The sequence below is a fragment of the Chiloscyllium punctatum genome, chromosome 27 (assembly GCF_047496795.1).
Source record: "Chiloscyllium punctatum isolate Juve2018m chromosome 27, sChiPun1.3, whole genome shotgun sequence".
Lineage (NCBI taxonomy): Eukaryota > Metazoa > Chordata > Chondrichthyes > Orectolobiformes > Hemiscylliidae > Chiloscyllium > Chiloscyllium punctatum.
The window spans coordinates 35,620,006-35,647,291 of NC_092765.1; the positions used below are offsets into that span (position 1 = coordinate 35,620,006).

General features: G+C 39.4%; 1 protein-coding gene across 1 annotated transcript in view; it reads right to left on the reverse strand.

The window, feature by feature from the left end:
• The window catches only part of csmd2 (CUB and Sushi multiple domains 2), a 602,495-nt gene that overhangs the window by 442,751 nt on the left and 132,458 nt on the right, over positions 1–27,286 (reverse strand). Inside the window, exon 8 of the mRNA XM_072548527.1 lies at positions 370–552. Within this exon, the coding sequence (XP_072404628.1) occupies positions 370–552 (183 nt within the window). The remainder of the gene's footprint in view (positions 1–369; positions 553–27,286) is intronic.

Here is a 27,286-nt window from a genome sequence, read left to right on the forward strand (position 1 = left end):
TATGAGAAAAAGATAGTCAACTTTATGGAAGATTGAATACACTCCTCATGAAGCTCACCTGCCAACTGCAAAAAAAACTCCGACATGTTATCATGCTTATCATGCACCCTAACTAGCAGATCAAAAATGTCCATAAAATTAAATTAAATTTATATCTGGTCAGTTGCTCATTAACTTGACCATTCTTTAATAGCACAGCACAAATTCCCCTCTCCTTTCTGACAATCCAACAAAGGCTGGTGAATGAACCTTTTATTGGAAGGCAGGACACAAGACTGACATTCTAAACTCCAAGACACCCCAGTGAGGTCATGCATAAATATTTTAAGAACGAGAACACACAAAGAATGACAATTTCAGACTACTTACACACACAGCTGGGTTTCTTCGCTGACCATTGGTTATTCTTCTGGCAGGTGATAGTCTTTTGGCCAACAAGTTCAAAAGCAGGCAAGCATTCAAATCTCAAAATGTCACCATGAAGGAAACTTGTACCCTCCCGCTTTCCATAAGCTGGCGTCCCAGGATCACTGCAGGTTCCCTGTTCTATTTCTGAAAATAGGATATTAAAAAGGAGGAAATGTATTTTATGTTGAAGAACACACAACTGTGACTAATTTAGCATGATCTAAAATTTGCACCTTCATTTGTTAGACCCAATCTAAAAATGGATATACGTCAGTAAAATTATTCTCTTTCGTTACCCACAATATCCAAAGTTAAGCACTTTTTCGAGATGTGTCACAAGCGCACACTCATCATCTATTAAAATATGGTCTCTCTCTCTCTCCTTCTCTCCCCTTCAAACAGAAAATCTCAGTGGGTTAGAAACAGTTGGTGATAACATCAGGATAAGACTTTCAAATTGCTAGCTGTTCTCGTTATAGCAAGACATCTGGCCTTCTGAATATATTACAACTTCATTCACAAAGAATTGGCTTGATTTCAGCTCATGAATATAAGTGACGTGCAAAATATTGTCAATTGCAACAAGGAATTTAACTTTAACTTTATGCGTGACTATATGAAGCCAAACCAGGTCTATTCATAAAAAGAATAAGAGAAACCTGACATTGCATCTTGAATCAGAATAAATGGCTAGTATTTAAAAATGGAAAAGGCAACCTTTCTCAATTACTTGAAAATACTGAGATCCAATAATGTCTGGCTGGTTCTCATAACCAGCAGGACATGCTTATCCTAATTGATCCCAGGATGATGGTAAGAATCTCGCAAAAAAAAACTGATTCAGGGAAATCCTTGCTATCCTATGATTAGAACTTCAGGTGTGTCAGGTTTTAAGTCTACTTGGACAAACCTGAAGCATGTCATAGAATCATGTTACATTACATGAAGCAATCAGGTCATGATCTCATCAAATCTGCACTGGTCCTAATTTTCCCTAAAACCGCTGGATTGAATCATTCTGTCTTGCTGGTGAACTGTCTTCATTAAACCTGCTCTTTTACACAATTATCCAAATCTCCCACTTTACAGAAACAATCATCGCTGCTCCTGCTTAATCCCTTCTGGCAACTAGTGGACCAAACAGAACATTGGAATGCAAGAACAAATCCACTGATTGCAGGGAATCAAAACTAACTTAGTAAAAGACAGAAGTTAGTGAAAGATTCAAACATAGGCAGTATCACAGCTTCAGACTTTGGATGGTTCAGCTGAGAAAACAGACGTTAAACTCAAAATCCGGTCTCACTAATAAAACAAAATAAATTGCACTCAGGAATGAAATATGGCCGACATTTTACCATAACAAAGAAATTCAACAAGGTGGAAGTGAGGACACATTTTGGCTAGTCAGAGCCACATAAAAGTAAGAGCACTTGCTGAGAAAAGCATGATAACTGTAAATTATTTCTAGTTAGTGGTATTGATGTAAGGAATAAGTTAAAACAATAAATGCTGACCTCATAAATGCATTGTAAAACCTGTATTTTTAATTAGTCAAGGCATAGATAAATTTGAACGGCAGGATAGAGTTGAAAATAAGTATTCAAAGTCATTGAAGAGACGTAGGTATTTGGAAAAGGTTGATAGTCTCAATGTTTTTTTTTCATTTCTTACATCCATGAGTGCTGCTGAGGCTTTGATAATACAACCAGATATGTGAGCTAATAGGCACATACAAGCTAACTCCCTTGGATGCACTGACAAGATCCTTCTGTAGAAGCTAAAAAAAAAGTGCTGGAGATCTGGATTCGCAAGGAGCTAAGGGACAATTTTTTCACGCAGAGGGTGGTGCATGTATGGAATGAGCTGCCAGAGGAAATGGTGGAGACTCGTACAATTACAACCTTTTAAAGTCATCTGGAAGGGTATATGAATAGGAAGGGTTTAGAGGGATATGGGCCAAATGCTGGCAAATGGGACGAGATTAATTTAGGAAATGTAGTTGGCATGGACAAGTTGGACCAAAGGGTTTAGTTCTATGCTGTACAGCTCCAAGAATTTATGAAACCCTTATAGTTCTGCATCCAGTTGTAACACTTAATATTCACAATAGCGTGAAGATCCCCATGGATACTTAAAACTCTCTTTCTTGTCTGTTTTAATTATGCACATGTATGAGTTGGGGTAGAGATTTGGAAGATACAGCTTAAAGGTGCATAAATTAGAATCCTTTCTTTTCACTGCTCTTGTTTAAATTAATTCTATTATAATAAATAGTTATTTTTACTGCCAGTGAAGAAACCTGTTGTGGTTTGCTTTTGTCCTGGGTGGCAGACAACGAGGCGATTCAATCATTTTGGTGGTGTCCTTAGGTTTCTTATTCATTTACACATTTTGTGATGATTTGTAGAGCAGTGGGGAATGATTATTTAAGTTGAGAGACTAGAAAGTTACTCTTTTACCACAGACTGCCTTTTCTTCTTTCTTAAGTTTGGAAACTCACAGATGGACAGCACAGTGGCTCAGTGGTCAGCACTACTGCTTCACAGCACCAGGGAGCCAGGTCTGATTCCAGTCTCAGGTGACTGTCTGTGTGGAGTTTACACATTCTCCCCGTGTCTGCGTGGGTTTCCTCCAGGTGCTCTGGTTTTCTCCCACAGTCCAATGATGTACAGGTGAGGTAGATTGGCCGAGTTAAGTTGCTCCATAGTGTCTGGGGATGTGTCCATGAGGTGCATTAGTCTGGGGTAAAATGTAGAGTAGTAGGGGAGTGGGTCTGGGTCAGTTACTCTTTGGAGGGTTGGTATGGGTTTGTTGGACCGAAGGGCCTGTTTCCACACTGTAGGGATTCTATGACTCATAACCTTCTCTCTATTAACCACACCAGAAGCAATCTTTTGTATCGGTGAGACTTTTCTCTCTCTCGCATTCTGTCTAAAAATGCTGAGACAGAATATTTGCCCATAATTAGTCCAATTGCTCTTTGTTTTCAGGTGTGCAGATTTTTTGCTTGCTATCAGTATGTCTCAAGTTGAGCCCCCTGTTCCCACAGTAACTATGCAGCCTTTTGTTGAGAAGATGATAGCAGGTCTATGGTTATCCTCACTACTCCATTTTTCCTCAAAGTGAAAGTTGAAAACATGATCATTTAATAAAATTTTTCAGTCATAAATACAAAAATGGATTCAATAAAAGTACATTCTTTTTTTTGCTTAGAAAATGGAAGAAGTGATATCCATTAATTCTTCATGGGAAGAATATTGACTTTGAGATTGCGGGATATTTACAAATAATTCCGCTGCTTAGTCAATCCCTTTTAGTAATGATTGAAGAATCAGTCACTGCTGCATTCATTTCTTTAGATTAATAATTACATAATTTCTATGTATTTGTGGTTAATATCAATGTTTACCTATTATACTGTTTGGCCTAATAGTCTTTTTTTAAAATCAGAAATAGTAAGATATGCTGGTACAGGCATGATGGGCCAAATGTCCTCCTCCTTTGCTTTAAATTCTAAATTTTACTCTCGATGTAATTGCAGAAGCTGTAAATATTAATTTATATGTTATATTTGCTGGCACTGCCTTCATAATCTGTTTATTCTCCACTGAATTACTGCAATCTTCAGGAGGACCATCTCGGCTTTTTTTATTAGATAGTTCAACAATTTTGTGAACTCTTATTATTTTCATTTCACAAATCAATCATTGTGCCTTTAAATCAGTGCCTGACTTAAAACTAATCACCACCCTCAGCAGAAACCAATGCAACATTGTATGACTGATAAAAGGCAGAATCCTGTTATTGCAGTTTAGTCTATTGTATGTAGCACTGCCAAAGATATTAGAAGTTGCACAACAGTACAATTCCACAGTAGTAATTTTATTAATGAGAATCAACTTTGTTTAAATAGCAAGCAATTCTGATGGAACTTAAGAGCTGATGGTGCATTAAATAATTTGGATACAGAGTGGGACATGAACTTGCTACCTTCTGACACAAAGGCCTATATGATACCTGAACAAGAGCTGGACGTTTGGATTGTTATTTGAGTTACTCTTACCATTTTAGCTGAGTCATTCATAAAGGACAAGTTTGCTTTTTCAGTGTACTGTTGTAAAATGCCCCAAGTCACTTCACATGAGCTGCCACTTCTGGGTTTCCAAGAATACAGTGAAGATTCAAAGCACTGAGTTCCTCCCTCAATTAATACTACAGAAACAGAAACTAACTGGCCAGTTATCTCTGCTCTTTGAGATATAGACTATGTGATAACTTCCTTTCTGGAACACTGTGGGTGGATGTACACTACAGTGGCTCACAATGGCCACCTCTCAAGGGCAGTGATGGATGGGTATTACATGCTGGCAATGCCCATTAACCTTTAAGGAATCCAAAAAAGACCTGAATTTTGCAAAAATAATAAATCACTGCAGTTCAAAAAGTTTCAGAATCTGGCTGAGTAAATTTGAAAACCTTTCATTTTCAGAAAATAAACAGGACTTTCATGCAACAGTTGTTTGTTTAAAACAACAGAAAGCTTCAATTTTGTATCATTAGACGGAAGTGGATATCAAGACAAAAACTGATTAGCTGAGGTGTCCACATACTTGGTCAAAGAATTAGCTTTGAAGAACAATGATAAAGGAACAGGAAGAGGTACAGAGGTCTAAGTGACAGATGGCATAGCTGCTATTGGTTTTGTGCGAGGTGGGAGCAAACAATGTGGAAAAGGCCAGAATGGGAGAGAGAGAACCAGGTAACATGGGGGAAACAACAGGATGAAATAACAGAAATACAGAGGGGAAAGTCTGCATTCAGCCTTCAGCTAGATGAGTGCAGGAGAGAAGCCAGGAGATTTCAGAGGCAGTGAAGGAGACAAGAACTTTTACAGAAATAAAGCCTGGTTTCAACAATGGACATATTGAAGCTGATCCCATTATTTATATTTGAAGGGGAAACTATACAGAAAATTCTTTGATCTAATGGCTTTTGCAATCTGGGCCACCGCTGTCGGTGAAGAAAATAATTCTTTCATGTTTGGCACAGCAACAGTTGCAAAGGTCCCTTGCAGCCCTGTGTCCAATCACTATCAGTCTTATGTATCTTTCCCATGACAATCTTGAGAAGAGTGAACACAATGTGATTCAGGTCAGCGTTCATTGTGCTGAAAGCTTGAACATCTGTCATCTTGCAGAAGCATTTTATCCCAAGAGTAAATGGCCTCGATTTTGTGTTTCATATCATGAGGTTTTGTTAAGTGCAGGATTTAAGCGTAAATTTAAGTGCATTCAGTGTAAATTTCTGTGATCTTCTCCACAACCAATCTATAAAAGAGATCGCATCTCCTGAGCTGATTAATCATCACTGAATGTTTCCACTACTTGTACCAATTCGTCAGATTTTGAGGGAGTTCCAGCATTAACTTGTACCTTTTGGGCACAAAGACACAATAGACATAATTGAATGGTCTTGATTTAATTAAATGTTTTAAAGAATTTACTGATATATCCCAAATACATTCAGAAATTAAGTTTCATATTTTCCAAAAGTCATTTACAGGCTGTGACTAGTAGGTAGCACAAGGATCAGTGGTTAGGCCCCAATTGTCCCCAGCCTGAATCATAATATGGAAATGAGGAACCACTTTTAATATTTATACGTTTGCTAATGACACAAAATTAGGTGGACATGGGCATTGTGAGATCGATATAAAAATACTCGAAGGATATATTTAAACAGGCTCAATGAGAGGACAGAAATATAGGAGATATAATATAATGCAGAAAATGTGAAAGTACCCACGTCGTAAGGACAAAAAGTGCAGAGTATTTTGTAAATTAGAAAGTTTTGATGTCCAGAGGGATCTGTGTTTCTTTGTTCATCAGTCACTGAAAGTGAAAATACAGGTGAAGCAAGCAATTAAAAAGGCAAATGGAGATATTTTTAAATAACCTGTTCAGATATGTCATGACACACCTCTTGAGCAAGTGAGAGTTGAATAATACCATATACCACAACAGCTCTCAAAAAAAGCAAGAAGTATATTTATCTTTAGATAATGAAGATTTCTGGCTGCAGTTGGAAAGAACCTTGGTGAGACTGGACAGCTCTGATCTCTTGATCTAAGGAAAGACATACTTGCCAGAGAATGACCATATCAAAAGCTCACCAAAGTGGTTCCTGGGATGGTGGTTTTAATTGTAAAGAAACATTGAAGCAAATGGGCATGTGTTCTCTAGAGTATAGAGGTATGAGAGGTGGTCACATTGATAGTTCAGGGTGGATGTTGGAAGGATGATTTTCCTGCATATGGAGGAACTGGTTGGAAGGGCAAAATCTTGATGGACATGAAGACTGCATTAACCTGAGTGCTTTATCAGGGAGCTCTCACAAAATTGGAGTCAATGGGTATCACAGGCAAACTCTCCACTGGTTGGAATCATATCTTGCAGACAGGAAGATGGTTGTGGCTACTGGATGTCGGTTATCTCAGGTCCAGAACGGCTCTGCAGGAATCGCACAGGGTAGGCTCAACCATCTTCAGATATATCATCAATGACCTACCCTCGATCATAAGGACAGAATCTGGATGTTTGCCAATGGTTCCACAATGTTGTTATGGACCAGCCCAAACCTCCTCAAAATATGTTGAGAAAATAATCTCAACACTGACATTTTCTTATTTTAAAGGTAAGTGTTGCAGATACAATTGGATTAGACAAACGACCAAGTTTGAAACAAAACTCACTTTCTTCATATACTATAATTAAAATACGAAGAAAATAAAAATAAAAGAAAATAGCTTAATTGTAACTCAAGCAAAATGCTAAACAAAATAATATACATATATTAACTACAACTAATTTAATGTTCCAATATAGTAACATCTCATAACACACTCAAGGCAAAGGTAAATTCAATAAAATAGATTGCCTCACATCCAATTCTCACAGCAGGCAGAGAACTCCAGTTTTTAGCTGTAACAGTAGGAGGAATAAGAACGTCCAAACCCAGCTTCAAGACCACAGCAACAGCTATTAAAGTTTAAAACTAAAAATCCTGCTTCCATGGGAACTTGACCCCACCCAGTCAGGCTGCTTCTATTAGAACAAAGCACAAAAAAAAGTATAAGAACAAGAACAAGAACAAGAAGAGGCCCTTCAGCTCTCTAAGCCTGCACCATTCATGTATCTATCTAGATACATCTTAAAAGACACTATCGTGTCTGCCTCTACCACCTCCGCTGGCAACACATTCCAGGTGCCTACCCCCGTCTGCATAAAGAACTTTCCATGCACATTTCTCTTAAACTTTTGCAAGAGAAGCATAACGCATTTGGGATCTCCTGCCATTTTTAAAATTCTTTTTACTGCCATATTCTAGTCCAACTAGAATACCCAAGTAATAGAGAAATGAAAAACCATTTTTTTTATTAGTCACACTACTTACCAGCAGACGACAAAAGGAAAAGAAAATCGTTACCTTATCAAACTTTTAAAACAACTCAAGGCCTCGCAAGCTATTTACTTTATTGGTTTTGAGCAGACTGCTCTGTACCTCTTCCTCAATCTTACTTCATTAAAAAAAAGTGAGAAAATACCCCTCTTAAAGCCATAGTATCATCACAATCTTCTCTTCAGATACTGAAGTTTCTGTTTATGCTGTTGAGCGTACAATTACAGTGTTTCCACTTTTGGTACAATCTGTGATTCTCACACAAATTAGTTTCAAAATGAATTGCTTTAAACAGTATTCTTGACTAGAGTGAAGATTGGTAATTTGTGGAATTGGATTTTGTTTATCACAAACAAAAAGTTGAAATTACAATGTCTTGGGAATGTTCAATGCAACAAGATATGAACAAAATCAAGTCTTGGGATTACAAATGACAAGTAACATTCATATCAGACAAATGCAAAGCAATGGCCATCTCCAACAAGAGACAATCTAACCATCACACCTTGATATTCAATAGTGTTACTAACACCCAGCCCACGATCAACATCCTGAGGGTTATCATTAACCAGGAACTGAACTTGACTCACCACATTACAGATTACATGGGGGCACAGTGGTTAGCACTGCTGCCTCATAGCGCCAGAAACCCAGATTCAATTCCTGCCTCAGGCAACTGTCTGTGTGGAATGTGCACATTCTCCCCATATCTGTGTGGGTTTCTTCCTGGTTCTCCGGTTTCCTCCCACATTCCAAAGATGTGCAGGTTAGGTAAATTGGCCATGCTAAATTGCCCATAGTGTTAGGTGCAGGGGTAAATGTAGGGGAATGGGTCTGGGTGGGTTGCTCTTCGGAGGGTCGGTATGGACTTGTTGGGCCAAAGGGCCTGTTTCCATACTGTAAGTAATCTAATCAATAACCACAAGAATACTGCAGCCAGTAATTCACCTCTCAAAGCCTGCCCACCACTTACAAGGTACATGTTAAGAGTGTAATGGAATACTCCCCACTTGCCTGGATGGGTGCAGCTCCAACAAAATGCTCTTGAGATTTTGACACACTCAACTAAGAAGCTTGACACCATCCAGGATATATCAGCCCACTAAATTGGCACCACATTCACAAGCATCCATTCCCTGCCTAAATTCCAAACCCACAACCACTTCCAACTAGAAGGACAAGGGCAGCAAATAAATGGGAACATCACCACCTGTAAGTGCCCCTCCAAGGCACTCATCATCCTGACTTGGAAATATATTGTTGTTCCCTCACTGTCTGAGAGTCAAAATCCTGAATCCCCCAGATTATGGGTCCACATGTGAACTACAGTGTTTCAAGAAGACAGTTCATCACCACCTTCTCAAGGGCAACCGGGGACAAGCAATAAATGCTGGCCAGACAGTGATGCCTATCTCACAATAAAGGGCAGGCTATTTAAGCCTGAGAATAAAGAGGATTTTTTTTCAAACAGCATGTTATGAATATTTATAATTCACTGCCCCAGAGAACTGTGAAAGACCAATCATTGGATGGATTGAAGAGAGAGATCAACAGATTTCTAGCTATTAAAGGAATTGAGGGAAATGGAATAACATGGAAAATGGCTTTGAGTTGAAAATTAATTGATTGGTGCTTAGTATTCAATGATGGAGAAGAAATAATGGGCGAACTGACCTACGCCTGCTCCTGTTTCTCATGTTCCTATATCCCTATGTTTTCAGATGTACAGTCATAAAGTCATAGGAGCTGTACAGCATAGAAGCAGACCCATCAGTCTGAATTGTCCATGCCAACCAGGTATCCTAAATTAATCGAGACCCATTTGCCATCAATTGGTGAATATCCTTCTAAACCCTGCCTACTCATGTATGCATCCAGATGTTTTTTAAATGATGCAATTGTACCAACCTCCACCACTTCCTCTGGCAGTTCATTCCATACATGCACCACTCTTTGCATGAAAACGTTGCCCCTTAGGTACCTACTTAAATCTTTCCTCTCTCACCCTAAACCTATGCCCCCCCAGTTCTGGACTCCCCCAACCCAGGGAAAAGACCTTGTCTATTTACCCTATCCATGCCCCGCATGATTTTATAAATCTCTATAAGGTCACCTCTCAGCCTCTGACCCTTCAGGGAAAACAGCCCCAGCCTATTCAGCCTCTCCCTATAGCTCAAACCCTCCAACTCTGGCAACATCCTTGAAAATATTTTTTGAACTCTTTCAAGTTTCACATCATCCTTCCTACAGGAGGGAGACCAGAATTGCACACAGTATTCCAACAGTGGCCTAACCAATGTCCTGTACAGTGCAACATGACCTCCTAGCACCTATACTCAATGCTCTGACCAAGAAAGGAAAGCATACCAAACACTTTCTTTGCTTAGTGGGGTATCAGCCTTATGATGTCTCTAGAAAATAGTGCAACTTCGTAACAAGAGCTTGGGGTTGATGGGTGGATTGAGGAGCCAGGAGAGTGGGTAGCTAAGGGGCAGTGCAACAGTCTGCAAACTGCCCACCTCCAATTAATTGGCCATTGCACTCATTGATGAACTCACTAGTGGCCTGGAGTGGGACAGGTTAGATTGGGAAAAGTAAACAGTGTGGAGAGCATCAGTGCATATCGGCCATGAGCACAGCAGTATGTAGTTGTTGCTAAACTGAGGTGCTCCTGTGATGGTACTCAATTGCTAACTCTTGAGCAGAGTAGAAATATCCTGATTTTACACAGCAATATGCCCACCCATTCAATGTTTCTCACTGTGACAAGCTCCATGCCTCGTTCTCTGTGGTGTAAAGCAATGCAGGCTACAAAGGCTGGTAGTCTCCAAGTATATGCAATGTCAGTGAGTGCTTAGAAAGTATACTAAGAACCAAATCAGGCATCCTGTCTCGATACATGTGATGCATGTTCCTGCTTGCAAAGTAATCTGGCAGACTCATGCAAGTTGTGGGTGTCCCTAAGCTTCCTAGCAAAGTGTTGGAGGGCTGAATTTGTGGCAAAGTTTGTCCAAGAGCATTATGATTTGTTCAAACTCGCCTTACAAAGTACTTGGGAAGGGGTGTAATTGGTGAGCACCACTACTCTTGGGGTTGCCACAAACACAACGATATAATCAGAGTACGCAAAGTATCCAATTTACCTATCTAATGAAATCTTATTGACATAAACACTAACCAGGTCCCTGTATTTCAAATGAATTCCTGTTTATTGCAAATAAATAAATCTTAGTTCATAGTTTTTTCTGACCTGAGATTGCCTTTTGAAACCTTATACAGACATACAGACAAAAAAATACTGGAAACACAATTCAAGAACATCAGTCCACAGAGTTCAATAAGATAACCTAATCAGAGTCACAGTGATCTGCAGCACAGAAAAATGCTCTTCAACCCTTCAGTCAATTGTAGGAAGGATGTGAAGCTTGAAAGGGTTCAGGAAAGATTTATAAGGATGTTGCCAGGGTTGGAGAATGTGAGCTGTAGGGAGAGGCTGAATAGGCTGGGGATGTTTTCCCTGGAATGTTGGAGGCCGAGGGGTGACCTTATAGAGGTTTATAGAATCATGAGGGGCATGATTAGGGTAAATAGATAAGGTCTTTTCTGTGGGTAAGGGGAGTCCAGAACTGGAGGACATACATTTCGGATGAGAGGGGAAAGTTTTAAAAGGGACCTAAGGGGCAATGTTTTCATGCAGAGGGAATTCCGTTTATGAAATGAGCTGCCAGAGGAAGTGGTGGAGGCTGGTACAATTACAGCATTTAAAAGGCAGCTGGATAGGAAGGGTTTAGAGGGATATGGACCAAGTGTTGCCAAATAGGATCAGATTAATTTAGGATATCTGGTTGGCTTTGGATGAGTTGGACCTGTTTCCGTGCTGTACGCCTCTATGACTCTAACCGTCTAACTATCCTAATCCCACTTACCAGCACTTGGCCCACAGTCTTGTATGCCAAGCACACATTTAAATACTTAAGTGAGGGGTTCCATCTCTACCACCTTACAAGCACTGAGTTTCAAAATCCCAACGTCCCCCTAGATACTTTGACTGCAGAGAGATAGAAACACAGAGCTTTCTTTTCCATCAGCTACAATGCTTCTCCCACTGCATTCTCCACACCCACAAACTGTTCAGCAGCCCAGGGACCAGAGAATTGTCGTTAGAGTGATGTCCTTTGGCACCTACACTAGGCCACAAGTGCACAAAGCAATCAGATACCTGCTGCCAGCCAATTTTCTCTCTATGCACATGTCCCAGTGGTGTGCTCTATTATTGTTCCTCCACAATGGAATGTGGAAAAGTATAGTTTGGGTTCAGAAAATTCAGTGCAGCTAATTTCAAGTGGGGAGATCAAGCTGAAGGCTTCCTGCCCCACTCCGCTATAGGTTTCATAGAAGTCCCCATTTCCAACTTCAGTGAACATTTTCAATGAGGAAACCCGAACTTTAGAAAATCAAGTGATAGCAGGTCAAACTGCTTGGCTCTCATTTTGATTTTGTTTTAACTAAAGGGTGCAAAGACAATTTTTACTTATGAGCAAAAACAAAATGGAACATTATTATCATAGGTCTACAAAAATATTATATGTCAAATATATTAAAGTTGAATAAAGTTCGAAGTAGTTTTTAACTTCAAGAAGTTAAACAAATCATTTTGCTGTCAGCAAACGTATTAACCTCAAACAGAAGCAAAATTTTGCAGATACTGGAAATCTAAAAAAACCACAGAAAATACTCAAAATATTCATCAGGTCTGGCAGCATCTGTGGAGGGAAAAAGTGAATTCGTGTTTTGAGGCCAGAGGTTCTTTACTGAAGCACAAGAGGTTGAGACGTGACCTTATAAATGTTTATAAAATCATGTGGGGTATAGATAGGATGAATGGTAGGTGCGTTTTCCCTCAGATGGAGGATTTTAAGACTAGGGAGCATATTTTAAGGTGAGAAGACAGATTTTAAAAAGGCATATAGGCCAATTTATTTTTACACAGAGGGTGGCTCATGTTTGAAATGAACGTGTTGAGGAAGTGGTGGATATGAGTATAATTACAACATTTAAAAGATATTTGGATAAGTACATGAATAGGAAAGGTTTGGAGGGATACAGGCCAGGAGCAGGCAGATGGGACTAGTTTAGTTTGGGTTTACATTCTGCATGGACTGGCTGGACTGAAGGTCTGTTTCCATGCTGTATGATTCTATGACTCTATATTGCATTTAGTAGAATATATTTATAGCCAATGGTGAATTAATCTTTTAACTTTTACTTGTTCTACTTTGAGGGACAGGAGAAATTATGTTTTATTCAAGTTTTATCTATAATATCACTCCCTGAAGTGTTTAAATGAAATAAAACCAAGAATATACAGTTCTCAAGTATGATTCATGACACAAGACATCCCAGAGTACATTAGACCCAATGAAATATGTTTAAAGTGTAGACAATAGCATTACATAAGCAAATGTGGAAAATGATTCAAGCAGTGCAAGCACCCATGAACAGTAAATGGCAGAAATCTCCAGTAAATCTGCTTGGGTGAGGTTGTTTGAGGGAGAGGCATCAGCTAAGACATCAGGAAAGCAATTTTCTGAATCAAAAATTGAGAGGAAATTGGAATTGGGAAAGTGGATTGCATCAGTATTTAAGGTCTCTCAACTTATTTAAAGGCATCATAACTTTAGTTCCTCTCTAAAAATAAATAATCAAATGAGAAAATTTGAATGTGCTTTTGAAAATCAAATTATGGGTTTTCGTAAAAGCAATTTTGGATGCATGGCTCAACGTACTGAAATTCCCGTTCAATACTAAGTGACCATTTGTCTCGTTATAATTTCTATGATTCACTGTCTGTTTCGGCTAGTCAAGTACAGGACATGGTAGATATACAGTGCACAAACAAATTTCATATTCTAAAAGCACGTCAGTCAATAATTCTGTTATATCTTGCCCATTGACATTTCACTTACTCTTCTCAACATGTGTGCGTAAGCTGTACAAATTCAAAGAGGGAGGTCTACCACAGAAGTTTTATGTTACCTATATCTTGTTCATTTGATCCTCTGTGTTAAGTAATTTCAATGTCAGTAATTGAGCTAAACATCAAGTATTCATACATTCTTCGTAATCAATATAAACTATTTTGGGGGAAATCACCAAAATAAGAGGACAAAACTGGTTTCCTGGTTCTGTATCTCAACAATAACATTGAAAGCACAACCAGGTGTATATAATTAACAGGGTTCTTGTGGTACAGTGGGGCTTAGGCTTAAGTCCCACCAGCCCCAAAAGATGTGTAATAACATCACTGAACAGACTCATTAGAAAATATTTAAGTAATTAATTGGAGGTTGGTAACTTGTAGAAAAAAGGAAGACATAGGTTGCCATCAATAATTTCTTTTGGTAGTGGGTGGCATGGTGGCTCAGTGGTTAGCACTGCTGCCTCACAGCGCCAGGGACCTGTGTTCAATTCCCGCCTCAGGCAACTGTCTGTGTGGAGTTTGCACATTCTCCCTGTGGGTGCTCTGGTTTCCTCCCACAGTCCAAAGATGTGCAGGTTAGGTGAATTGGCCATGCTAAATTGCTTGTAGTGTTAGGTGCATTAGTCAGGGGTAAATGTAGGGGAATGGGTCTGGGTGGGTTGCTCTTCGGAGGGTTGGTGTGGACTTGTTGGGCCGAAGGGCCTGTTTCCACACTGTAGGAAATTAATCTAATCTAAAAAAATAGACCAGCCTCAGAGTCTGCATCATAACTACTTAATGGCAGTCAATGCCTGGGCAAAATGATGTTATTGGTTACATGGTTGCAATGCAGAATTTCAGTGACTGTTTATGTTAAAATCTGTTTGTTCAGGGAAACATTTGCTTTTTTTTTCTGGGACCTGCAAAGAATATCTGTTCTCAGCACCTTTAAGGAGAACACTACTCCTCGCTAACTCCTTTCAGAATAACATACTTATCAGGCTCTGCAATTTAGAGCCCCATGAGTTTGACTTTGGTAGTAAGGAAGTTATTGAAAAGTACTTGATGGAATATGATATATGATCACTGAGACAGTTTGCTGATTATTACAGAGACCAGCATGATTTTAGTAAACAGAATGCTATCTCACTATTGTGTGAAACACCCTCAAATTGAAAGTACAGTCAAGAAAGCTGTTTACATTGGCTCCTTACATCCACACACCGAGATCTCACTCGGATTTTATTCACTTGGCTCCTCATTTTCTATCACCACACTCCAAATGTTCCAATCTGTAATGATCTAATCTATTATGCTTGGCCCACTCCAGAATGTTGCGAATGCTGAAAGTGCCCATAGCCTATCATTGGTCTACTTGTTAACTGCTCCACTCTACTCAGCTTCCTCTCAGACTGCCTCAAGTATCTCCATTCTGATTCCATGCTCTCTCAAACTTGCCTGAATGCTCTAGCTTTGGTCTGCTCCATTCCCTTTCACCCACAAAGATCATTCCTCAATGAACCTACTGAACTCAGCTCTCGACAGTTTGGGAATTCACATCTGCAATTCAGCAAGCATAAATTGATTTGCTTTTAATTTTCCTCCTCCACAATATTCCCCAAACCACCAACAACACTATTAAACTAGAACAGCAGTTAAATAATGCTGAAGATTGAGAGCACCAGTCGATTGACAGTGTCACCTAAATTCAGGACCAGCCAATTATCAATGTGTTCAGTTCTGACAATTGACAGATTATGTTCCAGTTAATTCAAGCATTTTTTTTACTTTTTCTATCAATGCCTTCTCGTGACATCAGAACAGTAATAACATAGTTCAGTGCTGTATTACATGTAACAAAACAAAACATGTTCTTCAACTTAAATTATGATTTGCAGAACAATAACCACAGTTTTCTCATAATGCCAGTCAGCCCTGTCCCTGCTGTGATAAGTGGCACTTCTCATGTGATTTCATTAAACTCCTTAGATTAGAAAATGGAATGAGTATAAATTTGGGAGCAGAACAATGTCCAGCTAAGGAGTATATGTAGAAAGCACATTCATTAATTAGGTAAAGATAATCGTTCTTTGTAAAATAAATTTCAGAATACGTTCGTTTTCAAATATATAAACAAATATGGCTCCACCTTGAATTGACCAATTTCTACTCAGTTTTTAATGCATTTATAGCATAGATTTAAAAATAATTCCCTCGTTATGTATTTGTGTCTTTAATGTAATGCCTTTTATTTTGCAATGATGTCTTCACAAAGTCCTCCATTTCCTGAGTTGATGCATTTTTTGCAATAAGACTTATACAATAAATACAGAAGAGCAAGAGCATGAGATCCTATTTGAATTGATGAATTCAAAGCCTTTTCAGAAACCACTGACATTTTAGTCTTATGAATTAAGAAGAAGCTAAATGTCTGAATTACATTATAGCCTTAAATCCCTAGATTTTGTTTCTTAATTCAGTCTGGCTAAACTTTTAAAAGTGTCTGCTATTCATCTGAAATGTTTATCTCTGATTATCGCCACAGGTGCTGTCTCAAACTTTGAATATTTACTGTCTTAATTTTATATTCCATCCATTACAAGATTTTTGATTTCACTTTGCTGCTAAAATCATATTCTTGAAAAACTGTACCTCAGTTTTAATTAATTATGGAATTTGACATTTGAGTTAATTTAATACCTTTAAAGTAATATATAGCTATAATGGATATTTCCAAGGAGAGCAAACTCCTGTCATATTTCTCCATGTCCTAAAGATAGTCTAATATCATCAGTTTATTGAGATCTTTCTGAACTCCTGCACTCTGACCTGCAGACTGTTAATTATGGCTATATTCCGATCAACCTGTTCAGGGATGTAGTTACACATGTCTGGAGCAGGGACTTGAACCTGGACCACCTGGCTCAGAGGTGGGCACACTATCACTAATAACAAGAGCTGAAACTGCTGTATATTAGCATGTTTAAGACATATGGGTGGAAGGCTTCAATTGCATAAATGGAATCTTATAAAGCAATGGTGGTGTCCCTATCTCTGACCCAGAAGATTCAGGTTCAAGAGCCACCTGCCTGGAGGTGCTTCATAATATACCTGAGCAGGTCAAATTGAAAATGAATTTTTAAAAAATGCATCAAGTGCAAACACTGAGTTTTATCAGTAAGAGACCTTGGTGAGCGGGCTGTGTTTATATTTTACCCTTTTACCTTCTCTACGTTGGTCCGCATCCAGGAGACCAGAACTTGAAAAGCTGCATGACAACTCTCAGTTTGAAGGGAAAAAAAAATCAATGAGTGCTATCTCAAGAAAACTGGATGTTTATCACAGAGATATACAGCACAGAAACAGAACCTGTGTTCCAACTCATCCAGGAATCCTAACCTAATCACGTCCCATTTGCCAGTACTTAGCCCATTTCCCTCTAAACTCTCCCTATTCACATACCCATCCAAATGCCTTTTAGCTGTTGCAATTGTACCAGCCTCCACCACTTCCTCTGGCAACTCATTCCATACACACACTACCCTCTATGTGGAAAAGCTGTCCCTGAGGTGCTTTTTAAATTTTTCTCCTTTCACCCTAAACCGATGCCCTCTATTTCTGGATTTCCTCACTCCAAGGAAAAGACCTTGTCTATTTACCCTATCCACCTGATGAAGGAGCAGCGCTCCGAAAACTTGTGTTTCCAAATAAACCTGTTGGACTATAACCTGGTGTTGTACGATTTTTAACTTTGTACACCCCAGTCCGACACCATCATTCTCTATCCATGCCCTTCATGATTTTATAAACCTCTATAAGGTCACCCCTTAGCCTAGGACACTCCAGGGAAAACAGCCCTAGCCTATTCAACCTCTTCTTATAGTTCAAATCCTCCAATCCTGGCAACATCCTTGTAAATCTTTTCTGAACCCTTTCAAGTTTCACAACATCCTTCCGATAGGAGGGAGACCAGAATTGCACACAATATTCCAAAATTGGCCTAACCAATGTCCTGTACAGCCACAACGTGACCTCCCAACTCCTATACTCAATGCTCTGTCCAAGAGCATACCAAAATATTTAATCTTTAGTTTATAATTAATTATATATCAATAAACTTTAGTTATGTGAAATTTTGATATTATAGTAATGACAGAGATCTGGTAGAAGGAAGGAAAGGACAAGGTATTAAATATTTCTGGTTATAAGATATTCAGGACAAATGGCCTTGGAAGAAAGGGAGGAGGCTAAGCAGAATTACTCAGGACAGCATTGCAAGCTTGAAGAAAGAGGATGTTTGGGAGGGTTTGAGAGCAGAATCAATTTAGCTAGACCTATGGACTAGGAAGGGTACAATAGCATTGGTTGTTGTGATTTGGAGATGCTGGTGTCAGACTGGGGTGGACAAAGTTAAAAATCACACAACACCAGGTTATAGTCCAACAGGTTTATTTGGAAGCACTAGCTTTCAGATTGCTGCTCCTTCATCAGGTGGATGTGGAGTATAAGATCATAAGACACAGAATTTATAGCAAAGGTTTACAGTGTGATGGAACTGAAATTATATGTTGAAAAAGATCTGGATTGTTTGTTAACTCTCTCATCTTTTAGAATGAACGCATTGGTTTCAGTAGTCTATAAAGCACCAATTAGTGGGATAGAGGTCAAGGAATAAATCTGTTGGGAAATTACATTGCACAGCAGTTATATTGGAAGTTGTCAATTACCCACTAACAGATTGGGATACTGGTAGTCTTAAGGGCAGATTAGATTGTGTTCAGCCAAACTTTCTCCAACAGCGTGTGTCCAGACAAGCAAGAAAAGGGGCACAGGTAGGTATGGTTGTTGGGAATGATGTGGGACAAATAGATCAAGTGTCAGTGGGGTAACAGACAGAGGATAATGGTTTTCGTACCATAAGGTTTAGGATATTGGTAGGTAATGATTATCTAGACTAAGAATATAACTAGTAGAGAACTAATTTCAAAGAGGCAGGAATGAAGCTGAACCAAATAGACTGGAGCCACTGGTTGGTCAGAAAGATTGTCAGCTAAACAATGGGCTGTCTTTGAAAAGCAAATGGTTCAGGGAAGTTCAAGGTATATTCCCTCCAACGAGAAAGATAGAACAAATAAATCCTGAGCTTCTGTGGTGACAAAGGAGATAGAGGTTAAGATAAAGAAGAAAAAGTGTACTGATGACAGGCATCAGATGGGAAGAACAAACAGCATTCAAAATGTTCAGAGGGCAAGCAAAAAGACAAACAAGTGAAGCACAGAGGGAATATATTAAAAGACTGGCAACCAATATAAAGGGAGGGGAAACCTTCTTTTGGCACATAAATAATGTATGGAGAGGCCCAACTAAGGACCAAAGGTTAGAAATATACATGGGGCCAGGGCATGGCTGAGATATTAAATGAAGGCCATCCTCTGCCTCTACCAAGGAAGATGTAATCATGATTAAGATGAGGCAACTCAACCACTGGAAGGTTTTAAAATTGATAAGGAGGACAATCAGATAAGCTAGGCAAAGTGAGGACTGCAGATGCTGGAGATTAGAGTCGAGAGTGTGGTGCTGGCAAAACACAGCAGGTCAGGCAGCATCTGAGGAACAGGAAAATCAACGTTTTGGGCAAAAGGCCCTTCATCATTCCTGATGAAGGGCTTTTGCCTGAAACATCGATCTTCCTGTTCCTCGGATGCTGCCTGACCTGCTGTGCTATCAGATAATCTGCTGACCCCGAGAGTTGGAAAGATACCTGGACTAGCTAGGATGCATCCAAGGATATTGAAGAAAGTGACAGTGGAATTGTAGAGACCCTGGCAATAATCTTTCTCACTACCCTAGGATTGGAAGATGTGCCAAAGAACTGTGGAATTGCAAACATTCGGCCATGTTCAAAGTAGGTTCTAAATAAAAGTCCAGCAATTGCAATCTTCAGCGGTGAGGATACTTAAAAAAAAAACTCTTCAGGATGGAATTAAAATTAAAAGGAAAATTTGGGTTGATTCAGAATGAATTTGTTATGTGCAGATCATGCCTGCCTAATGCATGATAGTTCTGAAGAGGTATCTGAGAAAATTGATGAGGGGAAGCTTGCTGATGTGGTGTACATGGACTTCTAAAGTGCATTTGATACAGTGCTGCACAACAAGGTTTTGTGAGAAAAATTATCACTTATGGAATAACATGGGCAGTGGTAGTGGGTACAACATTAGCTGAGTTATTGGAACAGAGGATGATGGATACTAGAAGATGGATACTAGAAGATACTTTTCAGATTAGAAGATAGTTTGTAGTGGAGATCCTCAGGAATTGATATTGGGACCTATGTTTTTCCTAAAATACGTTCATGATTGGGATCTTGGAGTGCGTGGAACAATTTTCAAGTTTGTGGATAATTCAAAACTTAGAAACATTGCATGCTTTCAGGAAGATGGTGCATAATAATGTTTCCCAAACGTATTCTCCTCAGATCCCATTCAGGTGCTTGAACAGTACTGAGAGCTCAGACTGGTGAGAGCAGTGAGAGGAGTGGGGTTGGTGCCAAAAATTGTAAGGGGCTGCTTCTTCCATGTGTCGAACTTTGAAATGACTTTGACAAGTTGATCAAGTGGGTGGATATTTGGCAGATGAAGTTCAATGCAGAGAAGTGTGAAAATGTTTTGGCAAAATGAACAGTGATGGACGATACAAATTAAGGGGACTGTCTCAAAGAGATATACTGGAGCAAAGTGACCTCACAATGTATGTGCATAGGTTGAAACAGTTGGATAGAGTGATTCATGAAGGAGAGCATTCTAGATTATATTAATGGGGGACATGGCGGCACTGCTGGACTTGTGTAAGACCTCAGCTGCAGTGCTGTTCACATATCTGGGCACTACATGTTTGGAAAATTTTAAAGCATTGGAGAGAGTGCAGAAGAAATTTATATGATTGGTTGCACACAGGAAACCTCAATTACAAAGATAAATTGGTAAAGCTGTGACTGTTTTCCATTGAGAAGAAAAGGCTAAAAGGAGATTTAAAAATCATGAGAAATTGGACAGAGCAGACAGGGAGAAACTGTTCTCATTCATAAATTGATTAAAAATGAGAATGTACAGATCTGAAGTAATTTATAAAAGAAGCAAATGTGCTGTGAGAGAAAACTTTACATGCAGCAAGTAGGTTAGTTCAACAATGCTCTGCCTGGAAGTGTGGTGGAGGCAGGTTCAATCACAGCATTCAAGAAGGCCTTAAATGATTATTTACACAAGATTATGGTGAATGGTAGAGAGAATAGCACTGAGTCATGATGTTAATTCAATATCCACAGACACTATAAATGATTTCATTTCCACTGTAACAATTCTAAGGCTCAGACAAAAAGTGTCAGTGTCTCTTCACTCCAAGCCCAAAGGTCCAGATTCACATCCCACTTGCCCCAGAGGTGTGTCTCAACATATCTATACAAGCTGTTTAAAAAGTGGCACACATACTGAAACAGGGATCTGGTTGATTGAGGTATATGCTTATAACGCATTACTCTGTAGAGCTGCATAAAGATTAGCACCAGTATTATCCTTTACCACTAGCTTTCTGGGACAACCAAAGACTGAGTATTAGGATCATTTTGCTGTAGCCTTAGTTATAATCTGTGCTCCTTGGCAGTTGGGTTTCCCCCTGAGCATGTGCAGCTATATAATTACCTGCATTAATTAACATTACAATCAACAGCACAGAAATAGATGTGGTTTAAAGCAAACAAACCACTGGGTGGCATGCTGCCTGCAGCTTGAGAGTGTGCTGTCTAGTTACATCATTCCACAATCCACTTCTATCCTGTTTCAATAACCTTCATATTACACAGTTTGGTACCTTTGTTTGAAAATCTATATGTATCGACTTAGGTTGAAATTTGATAAATAGTGTCCTAGGTTACGAGGAGGGCGATTTGATACGCAAAACAGTGATGGTCACTGGAATTCAGAGCATTGCGTCTTCTACTTTTGATTTCATCCACCTAGCATATTTAACCAAAGAAAGTAACCCACCAAAATAAGACTTTGGCGGTGGTATTTGATCTGTTTTGTGGTTGGATGAAATTTCCCACAGATAGAATGATACCTATCTGCAATTTACTGTCTATCTACCCTCCATCCCCACTGTAAAGATGGCCATTCCATATATCACAACATCTTTGCAAACAAGCACAATAACATTTGTGTACAGAATTTCTATTCAAATCTACACTTGAGCTTGTACCTTTTATATTTTATATAAATAAGCTGTACTCTTCCCATTCTTGTATACATGGTTTAATCGACATCGTTTTCAACTGTGCTGAAGGTCTGCTCTTTGGAAATTGAATATTGTACATACAAAATCCACTTCTATGCAAATTGCTATTACAAGTCTGATTTGCTTCTCTTTATTAACATTGGTTCTGGTCTGTTTTGTTGTTATTAGACACCGAAGCAAGGCAACAGAGAAAATCAGTTTTTAATTAAGGACTGTTAGCTCATTAGGTGCAACAGATACTTTGTCAAATAATGTCAATCAAACCTAAATAGCCATATGATGCCCTCCAGCGAAGATATTTAAAAATTGCTTCACCATTCATCTGGAGCAGAAGACAAACAAAAATAACCAAACCTTGTACATTGCACCATTGAAAATGTAGGGATCACCCTTTCAAGACAAGGATGAGGAGAATTTTGTTTTCTCTCTGAAGGTTGAGAACTTTGAATATCTGCCTTAAAAGATGCTCGAAGCAATATGATAAATTACTTTTCCGAAAGGTCTGATGGGAGAATCCGAGGTTATTGAAGATAGATGGGAAGGTGGAATTCGAAGCGCAAAATGATCAACCATGATCTGACTGAATAGTTCAAGCAGACTGGAGGATCCTATCTACCCGATGCCTGGAGGAAGAACACCTCATCTTCTCCCTTGGGACCCTCCAAACACATGGCATCAACTTCAATTTCACCAGTTTCCGCATCTCCCTTCCCGCCACCTCATCCCAAATCCGACCCTCCAACTCAGCACCACCCTCTTGAACTGTCCTAACTGTCCATCTTCCTTCCCACCTATCCACTCCACCCCCTTCTCCGACCTATCAACATCACCCCCCCCAACTGCATCTGCCAATTGCCTTTCCAGCTACCTTTCCCCCAGCCCCACACCCCTTCTTATTTATCTTTTAGCTCCCTTCCCACCCTACCCCCTCACCCCCTGCCTCCCTTCCCACCTCCCCCGACCCTCACATTTCTAATGAAGGGCTTATGCCTGAACCGTCAACTCTCCTGCTCCTCAGATGCTGCCTGACCTGCTGTGCTTTTCCAGCACCACACTTTTTGGTTCTGATGTCCAGCATCTGCAGTCCTCATTTTCTCCAGATGGTTCACTTTTACTTCCCTGATTTATTCTTGTGATTATCTGCTTTAACATTTTAGCATGAAAACTTCCAGGCAAATGGAGGGAAAAGTTTTCAAACTAATGAATAGAAATGAAAGCACCATCAGTGAAGGGTTCGCTGGAAGTCAAACTTCCAAATTTGAGCAGGAGTGAATTGACAAGACGCGAGAGTGCTGCTACAATCCTCAAACACAACAAACATCCTGACACTTGCCGATATTCGCCAGCTTGTCATCTTTCCTGCTCTTGATTCAAGCCTTAGAGGCTGATGTGTTCAAGGCTGTAGGTTTATAATGTGGTCTTAAAGCTCGTCCTTATACTGGGGAGCATTGAAACATGGTCAGCATGCAGGAAATAAATCTGATCTGGGAAACACTGACTCAATATGGGACAGACCTCACTGCAATGAGGCCTGGATGGAGGATCTGGAAAGGAAAAGAAACTACCTGTATCTACAAGCATCTGGATACAGGTACAACTAGGACCTCAATAATCCCACACAAGTAATCAGGGTCAATGAGTTCATATTAAAATGCTACAGTCGACCAATGTCAAATTAATCCTAAACACTGCTCAATTCACTTAAAGTATTGCTTGCCCACCAGCAATCCATATGGAAGAATTCCTGTCTCCAGCCAAAGATTGGTGTGACTTCATGCAATTGGGGAGGGCTAATGTAATATCAATGTTGGCTCGTTTAGAACAGTGAGCTTGTACAACACTCACCACAAGCTTCTCAGCGCAATTAGATATGGTCAATGTGTGTGTCAGCAACACACACATTGCAAGAGCAAACTTTATAAAACAGAAGTTACTGCATTTCTCATTTGACTTCAAAAACATCAAAGGAAAAGAAAGCCTAATAGTGTTTAAATGTTTAATGGTCATCGGATTTTTTTTATGGAAAGCAGGCTTAGCAACAAGGCTTTCCTTCCCCAATGGAACACTAAAAACGACATCTGTTACGTGATTTGTGAATATTACAATGAAAACACCATTTCCCCCAGAAACAATGTATAAAGAAAGGGTAGTACTGGATAATGCAATGTGCATTATTAATGGGCACAATGGGAAAACATCCAGTGGAGTTTCGTAACATTACTTTGGTTCAATTTCTCATTTATGAGCTTGGCTAAGTTGAAGGCGTTCCTCTGACTACGCTGTTGCATCACTGGAACTAAATAAATCATCGATATCAGTTTCCACTAACGGCATGACATTTGGATCAAACCACCTGTTCTGCTATCAAATAACCCTTTCATTTGAAACTTTCTTCCCTTTATAACGTATTTTTTAAAAATGAATTTGATTCTAAAGCCAAGACATTCTGTTATTATTTTGAAGAAAGGAAAAAAAGAGATTGAAATTAGGACCATAGATGAGAACCCTTCCTTTTTGGAAAGGTTTATATAAAACAAACAGATTATCTCCAGATGTTGGAGGCTAATGCAGCAGAACGGTAGTGTTCCTACCTCGAGATCAGAATCGGTAGTGGGGCTAAGATTCAAATCCCACCTACTCTCAAAGTGCTTTACAACATTTCTGGATAGGCTGATCAGAAAATCAACAATGTTCCAGTGATAACAACAGACTAATTGAGCCAATGGCCAAAATTAACTAAGTGCTTAATTTCTGTTTGGTTTTCAAAGGATTATCCATGTCTGGCTAAAATACCTGGTGACTGATTAAAATTAACGCTGTTGTTCTTGTATTTCTTAGACATTTATCTTGTGGTTGCAGTCAGCGTTTGTAAAGAAATGACACACATTCAAGAAAACGTGAGCACCAAATGTCAGTCTCAGAATTCTTTCATTCATACACCAGCAAGGTTCAAATCTCTTTAAAATAGGCAAGGACTTATTTTTGTGTCATCACACAAAGTAAGATCCCAGGCAAAGCCAGGACATAATGTGTTCTCTGCTCATTTGATGAAAGGAAGCTCTAGGCCAGGAAACAAAGTAAAAGGTACATGCTCTCACTTTCAACAGTAGCAAGACAACTTGAAAATTCACCTGAACAGAAATCTTAATTTAAGAATGGAGATAAAGAGAAAAAAACAAGAGATTATTGACCACGCAGCCTAATACCTAATGTCACAAAAATGGGTGGCATGGTTGCTTAGTGGTTAGCACTGCAGCCTCACAGTGCCAGGGATCTGGGTTCGATTCCAACCTCAGACAACTGTCTGTGTGGAATTTGCACATTCTCTGTGTCTGCGTGAGTTTGCTCCGGCTTCCTCCCACAATCCAAAGACATGCAGGTCAGGTGGATTGGCCATGCTAAATTGCCCATAGTGTTAGCTGCATCATCCAGAGGGAAATGGGTCTGTGTGGGTTACTTGTGAGAGGGTTGGTATGCACTTGTTGGGCTAAATGGGCTCTTTCCACACTGTAGGGAAGCAAACTTAAAAAAAAATTGTATAGGCAATGAGAGTATGGTGCTGGAAAAGCGCAGCAGCCGAGGAGCAGGAGAATCAATGTTTCGGGCATAAGTCCTTTATCAGGTTTCTGATGAAGCGCTTATACCCGAAACATCGACTCTCCTGTTCCCCGGATGCTACCTGACCTGCTGTGCTTTTCCAGTACCACACTCTCATCTCTAATCTTCAGCATCTGCAGTCCTCACTTTCTCCCAAGGAAAATGTGATGAAAAATCTAAAATATTTGCAAGCTGATCAGAGAGATCCAGTTTTGTTGGATTTGTAAAGATTAGATTATGCAGGCTGAGTCTGCTTGAATTCTATGAGGAGATGATTGAAGTAGTGAATAGGGAAATGTCTCTGAATGCTATTTATCTAGACTTCCATAAGATTCTTGATAATCTTCATAAATGACTGTCAACTGCAGTTTAACTCATGGAATTGAAAGCATATTATTGACTGGAAGCAGTCATGCTTTGGTTACACAAAGCCCTGTTTTAACCATGTCTTGAATACTGAAAGTGATTCTCGGAATGATTCCTTAGGAAGGGTACATTGGCCTTTTGGGGGATTGCAGCATTAATCACAATGAATTCCAAAGACCAAATTATGAAAATAGAGTACGAAAAGTAGGATTGTATTCAATGTAATTTAGAAGATCATGTGGTGACTTGACGTTTTCAATATATAGAGGGACAAAGACTGGGAGAATAGAGAAAACGATTCTGTTAGTTGGGGTGGGGCCTTGGGGACATCGTCTAAAAATTAGAGTCAGATGTGTCAAGAGTGCAAGTAAGTAACTTATAAAGTGTGGCAGAACTGGGGACTGTCGTCTGAAAACTGCAGTTTATACTCGATCAAACAAAGACTGATTGGGTCCTTCTGAACCAAACTTATCCAAGAGCCATGTGGCGTTAGGATGCAGATGTGCTGTATCTCACTGAGAGGGGAACAAGGTCATAGAGCTGAATGGCATTTTTCAACTTCCTCAATCCTTTAAGTTAGCCTTTTGAAATCACTGTATTAGTACTTGGTGTTCAGTAAATTTGAGTTCCAGGTTACAGAAAGTGTGAGCATTCTGCGGTGGCCATTATTCAAAGATGTCACATTTCCATTTTTTTTTGTGATGTTACCTGGGTTACTCATTGTCTCCAAGTTATTATGCAAGGCCTTTCATGTTTCCATGATGCAGTAAGTCACATAGGAGACATACATTCATGCATTATACTTATTAACTCAAGACTCCAAAGCATCTATTTATATTTGGTTGATTGAAGACTCCATTAAAATAACCTTTGTGCTTTTATCTGTTCATGCAGAGAACCATCATGCTTATCATAAACTGGTGATGTGTAGCACACTTCAAATGTTAAGTTTGTCCTTTACATATTACAAATAGCCAACAAATGTAACTCCTGTATAACTCTCCTGACACAGAAATTACATCCTTCATCTCCCAAGTAACTCTGACATATGAAGCTACAAAATCTATTTGTTTCTCTTCTTCTCATCTGAACAATCTATCACTCTACAGAAGCAAATCACTGCAGATGCTGGAATCTGTACTGAAAACAACAAATGCTGGAGATCACTGTGAGTCAGATGGCATCCATGGAGAGACAGCAAGCTAA